This window comes from Octodon degus, unplaced genomic scaffold (genome assembly GCF_000260255.1).
Source record: "Octodon degus isolate 3935 unplaced genomic scaffold, OctDeg1.0 scaffold00028, whole genome shotgun sequence".
Lineage (NCBI taxonomy): Eukaryota > Metazoa > Chordata > Mammalia > Rodentia > Octodontidae > Octodon > Octodon degus.
The window spans coordinates 70,498-76,103 of record NW_004524604.1 but is presented as its reverse complement, the minus strand read 5'-3'; the positions used below and the strand labels follow the sequence as shown (position 1 = coordinate 76,103).

Genomic DNA, 5,606 nt, shown 5'->3' with positions numbered 1-5,606 from the left:
TGGCACAGTAAGCCGGGGATCAAACCCGGGCCCCCGCATCTGCCTAAACAGGCCCTTTAATCCGCTGAGCTTATCTAGTTGGCCATTTATATAGGGTTTTTATCCAGTGTAAGTTTCTGTCTTTCAAGGTAAACTGAAGAAATGAAGGATTTCCCACATTTACCATATACATATGGCTTCTCTCCCAGTTGAATACTTTCACGTACATTTAGAAAAAATATTTACTTTGTTCACATTTCCTTATTTTTATGCAATGATACCTCTGAGTACTGAAAGACTTCCTATTGTTTACAAAGAAAGGCTCCTTTTCGCACTGAATCCTTTCATGTCGCTGTGCCATGACACATTCATGGCTAATTTCTTTTGTGGTATTTAATGTCTATGATTAATAGAAGTCTTTTGCAATGTGTACACACACATTTTGACAGTGTCCTAAATACTTTCACACATTTCTTACACACTCAGGGTTCATCAGTGTAAATTCTTTCATATATGTGATAACTTTGTGTAGTTGGTGCTTTTCCACTGTTTACATAAATTTTCTAGTGTGTTCTTTCATGTACTTCACAATGATTGTGTGCAGAAAACTTTCCTACACTGCTAACATACAAAGGGTTTCCTCAACAATGTTGAGTTTTGAAAATGTATTTAATAATAATTGTGTCCTAAAGGCATGTATAGTGCTTTTCTCCTGTATGAATTCTTTCATGTATTTGACATAGCATTTATTGAAAGGTTTCGCCAAGACTTTCAATTTCACAGTAATGTGACTTAACTCAGTATTTGACAGTACATGTATGTATTAAGTGCTTTTTCACATTTTTTAAATATGCAGGCTTTCTTTACAGTGTTGCTTCTTTCACGTATTTGACAATTGTGTATACTGAATAATTTCTGACACTGCTCACACACATAGTGCTTCACTGAAGTGTATCTTCTTATGTTTACAAAATGAACTGTTATCAGTGAAAGCTTTCCCACATTGGTTACATACATAGGGTTTTTCTCCAGTGTGAATTCTTTCATGTATTTGACAATTACTGTGTCTATTGAATGCTTTACCACAATGCTTGCATATATAGGGCTTCTGTCCAGTGTGGATTTTTTCATGTATGTGGCAATCACTTTGTGTCCTGAAAGCTTTCCCACATTGCTTACATACATAGGGTTTCTCCCCAGTATGAGTTCTTTTATGTTTACAAAATGAACTCTTACAATTGAATGCTTTCCCACACTCTTCACATACATAGGGTTTCTCTCCACTGTGATTTCTTTCATGTATTTGGCAATACTTATATGTACTAAATGCTTTCCCACACTGTTGACATACATAGGGTTTCTCCCCAGAATGAGTTCTTTTATGTGTACAAATTGAACTCTTACAAGTGAATGCTTTCCCACACTGTTCACATATGTAGGGTTTCTCTCCAGTGTGATTTCTTTCATGTATTTTGCAATACTTATATGTCCTGAATGCTTTGCCACATTCTTTACATACATAGGGTTTCTCCCCAGTGTGGGTTTTTTCATGAATCTGACAATCACTATGTCTAGTGAAAGCTTTCCCACATTGCTTACATAGATAAGGTTTCTCCCCAGTGTGAATTTTTTCATGTATTTTACAATTACTCTTAAAATTGAAAGCTTTCCCACAGTGGTTACATACATAGGGTTTCTCTCCAGTGTGATTTCTCTCATGTATTTGGCAATACTTGTGTGTACTAAAAGCTTTCCCACACTGCTTGCACACATAAGGTTTCTCACCAATATGAGTTTTTTCATGTATTCGACAGTTACTAGGTTTACCAAAAGCTTTCCCACAATGTTTACATACATAGGGTTTCTCCTTAGAGTGAGTTCTTTCATGAATACAAAATGAAGTGCTACTAGTAAAGGATTTCTGACATAATTTACATACATAGTGTTTTTCTTCATAATGAGGTTTTTCCTGTATTTGAATATAGTCATGGGAATTAAAAGCTTTGCCACATTGTGTGTATACAAAGGGTCGCACTTTACTGTGATTTCTTTCATGGATTGGAACACAATGGGGCATAGAGTCTTGTTCAAATTCAAGAGGCTTTTCTCCAGTTCGAGTTTCTACACTGAAGTCAGAGTAAGCTTTCCCACGTTGTTTATATTTACAGGGTCTCTCCCCAGTGTTTGTACTTGCATGTCTCTGAAAGATCTGGGAATCATGTATATTACAATTAGATAGCTTGTCTTCAAATCCCTGGCAGTGATATGATTTGAGAGCAGTGTGACCTATGATAGGTACATCTAGCAATGGATTAATCAGGGACTTTCTACAAACAAGATTTTCAGATGATTTCAAACCAGGAAGTTTCAAGTTCACATCAGAATCTAGAGTCCAAAAAAACATTTCTCCATCTTCATGCCCTGACTTATTTTGACGGCATTCCACTGCCTCTTCACATCTGTAAAACAAAAATAATGAACATAATAAAAAATCAATCACATTATAAAGTTTTCTTATTAATGATTTATAAGGACTATTCTGAAATAGTCACCTTAATTTGAGAGTTTTTAAAATGACACATTTGCAATATATAGTATTTACTTTCATTTAAAGGAATCAAAAAAAAAATAAAGGAATCAGTACATAATAATATTATATATTATTTTAATACCCTTTCCTCCATAAACCTGCACCCTCCCCTTTACATTGAACCTCTTTGCCATCACCAAAAAGCCTATTTTCTATTCTCTCCTTTCTTTGACTCCCTAATTCATATATTATGTTTCTCATTTATATCACCAGATATTAAGTTTTCAGTGTTTATTTCACTTAAAATTATGACTGCCTTATTTCATTTAAAAGTTGCAGGTTTAACATCCATCAATTTTTTTGGCAAATGACATCATTTTTTCTTCTTTCTAGCTAAATACAGTTTCATTATGTATATATACCACACATTTTCAGTATTGGACAGTTAACCCAGGGCATTAGCACTAAGCTACACCTACAGCCTTTATTTTGGAATAGTTTCCTCAAACATTAAGTTGCTTATGCTGAGTTGAAAATGTGATCTTTCTCGCTCAGCTTCTCAGTGTGCTGGGCTTACAAGTATGTACCAACATGGTTGATCAATCCCATATATTCTTTACCCACTCATCTGCAGATTGGCAATTTTGAGAAATCATTTATTAACAACTGTACTCTCATCACATGTATATGCAGGTGTCATCATAATATGACTAAATTTTTTTTCTGTATTTTTAGGGAACAGTCTACAGGGTGTTCAGGGTCTCACTACTAGATCAGATTCATAGTGATTCTCCTGTTTACAGCCTCCCAAGTGCTGGGATTGTAGGTGCACACCACCACACCCAGTCTCAATCACCCTCTCAGCCACCCCAGGAGCAGGGCTGGCACAGCAGGCCCAGGGATCAAACCCCTGGCCTCTGCACATGCTTGTAGGTACTTTAATCTGCTGAGCTATTTGGCTGGCCATAAATTTTTAAGAATATACCCAATAAAAATGTAGCTGGATCAAATGGAATTTCTATTTTTATTTTTGGAGAATTTTCTACACACATTTCCATAGATGTTGTACTATGTGACATTCCTGTCAAGAATATTTTTGCTTTTCTCTGACTTTTGAAGATATTTGTAACAATTCTGGAAAATGAATAGGTTGAATGTGTGGAAAGAATTGCTTGCAAACAGCCATTATTAAAACAGTGGCATTTATTTGGATTTGAATACTTCTACCAGTGTTAACAATTTTCCAAATACTGACTGCATGTAACACATTTAAATAAACATAGCATTCATTAGATAAACTAGTTGGTATAAAAATAGGCTTTAGAAAATATATATCCACAATTGTGTATTCGAAGTAGGCACCTAGTCTAAACAAAAATTTTATTTCATATATACTTATAGTCCAGGACTAAATATAATGTCATAAAATATTTTCATAATTATGAATGTGGAAGATATTTTGCTTATTCTGATACATTAGATAATGTCACTTGTGGTGTAATATCAGCGCTCCATAAATTCCCAGTACTAGACTATTTCAGATATTCAATTGTCAAAGCATAGGTTCTCAACATGTATGCATTCAAACAGTTTGTGAGATTAAATTAATTCAAAGTTGGTTTCATTTGTAGCTGAGCTTGTTTTAAATTTTTTCAAATTTCTATTAATACCTTTTTTAACACATAAAGACTATATCCATCATATATTGTTAGTACATGTACAAAATACAACTTAATATTTATTTCGTTTTCACCTCCTCTTCCTCTCCCATTCATTTCTCTCTTATTTCTCTTCTTCTTTTTTTCCTCCCCGCTTCCAATACTGGGGATCAAACTCAGGACCTTGCACGTGCCAGGCAGGAGATTAAGTCACTGAGCTATCTCACTGGCCTTTTTCCTTCACTTTTACAAAATATCTTTTTCCCTGTTCTTTAGTATGTATCTTTTATTTTGCTGTTTCATTTATTCATTCACAATGAAGTACTATTTTGCCATAAAGAAAGAAAAACCTGAGTCATTTGTAGGAAAAAAGATTATACCTAGAGGCCATGATGTTAAATAAAATCACAAATGAGAGCTTAAAAACTGCATGATTCCTCTTATTTGAAAAACTAACAATATAGTTTCCTGCATTGAAAGTATTTCTTTTTCCCTGACTTTTGAGAAACTTTAGTGCAAATTACCTTAGATTTCTCCTCAAATATTGCTGCCACTCATCTTCAATTTGCTGGTTATCCCAATTTCTTCCTGAAGTGCAGAAAAAGAAATATAGAAAGCTACTCCAACATTATATAAAAATTCACTGATTCCAGGTAGATGCAATACCATGTGTTCATGTCTAGATATTCAGCAAAATGCTTTCACATTCTAATTAGTAAAACTACACAGATGACCAAGAAGCAATGCTCTCTGATTTTATAAATTAGATAAATGATATCACTCTTACCTATAGCAGACACATTATAAAAGGTTTCCCACATCACATCTCCATAGAACTTCTTTTGGGATGAATCCAGCAAAGCCCACTCCTCCTTGGTGAAGGTCACAGCAACATCCTCAAAGGTCACTCCCTCCTAAATCATGATACATATATTTACAGGAAGATGACTGAGACTCATTCTATGAAACATTTCAATGCCACTCATAAAAAGATGCAATAAGACTGACTCCCCCAATTGTTCACATCGTGTCTTGCTATTAAATTCTTTATTTCTATCCATGAACTCATCTCACACAGAAATTCTGATGCCATCATGGAATTCTTTGCTAAAGCAACATAATGGGAACAGTGGTTGTGCTGATTAACCCAGTTTTGTTTGTACAATATCTCCAAAGCATGTTTTATAGAGGAAATCTACAAAACAAGCATGCAAATAAAAACTGGAATAGATGACTAATTAACACCCTTCATATATTATCATAAATTTTTTTCACAATTTATCACTTAAGAAATTTGCCTTTTTCTTCTGGGCTTGTATTTAGACAGCATTTTGAAACCTAAGCTTGGTTTCATGGGCAAAGAATTCATCAAATAGTAAATAAATATCATGACTGATAAAATGTAATAAAATATTATAATTTTGTTGGAGAATGTCTAC

The 5,606-nt window shown here is 34.2% G+C and overlaps 1 protein-coding gene across 3 annotated transcripts in view; it reads right to left on the bottom strand.

Moving 5' to 3' along the window:
* Nucleotides 1–5,606, bottom strand: part of LOC101585685 (zinc finger protein 878-like) — a 27,543-nt gene continuing 21,937 nt past the window's right edge. For 2 of the 3 annotated variants that reach the window (XM_023713000.1, XM_023712999.1), the window contains 3 exons: nucleotides 4,955–5,081; nucleotides 4,692–4,755; nucleotides 1–2,438 (listed from right to left, as the gene is read on the bottom strand). In XM_023713000.1, the coding sequence (XP_023568768.1) occupies nucleotides 905–2,438; nucleotides 4,692–4,755; nucleotides 4,955–4,988 (1,632 nt within the window). In that variant the 5' untranslated portion in view covers nucleotides 4,989–5,081 and the 3' untranslated portion in view covers nucleotides 1–904. The remainder of the gene's footprint in view (nucleotides 2,439–4,691; nucleotides 4,756–4,954; nucleotides 5,082–5,606) is intronic. The other variant, XM_023713001.1, reaches the window with a different exon arrangement.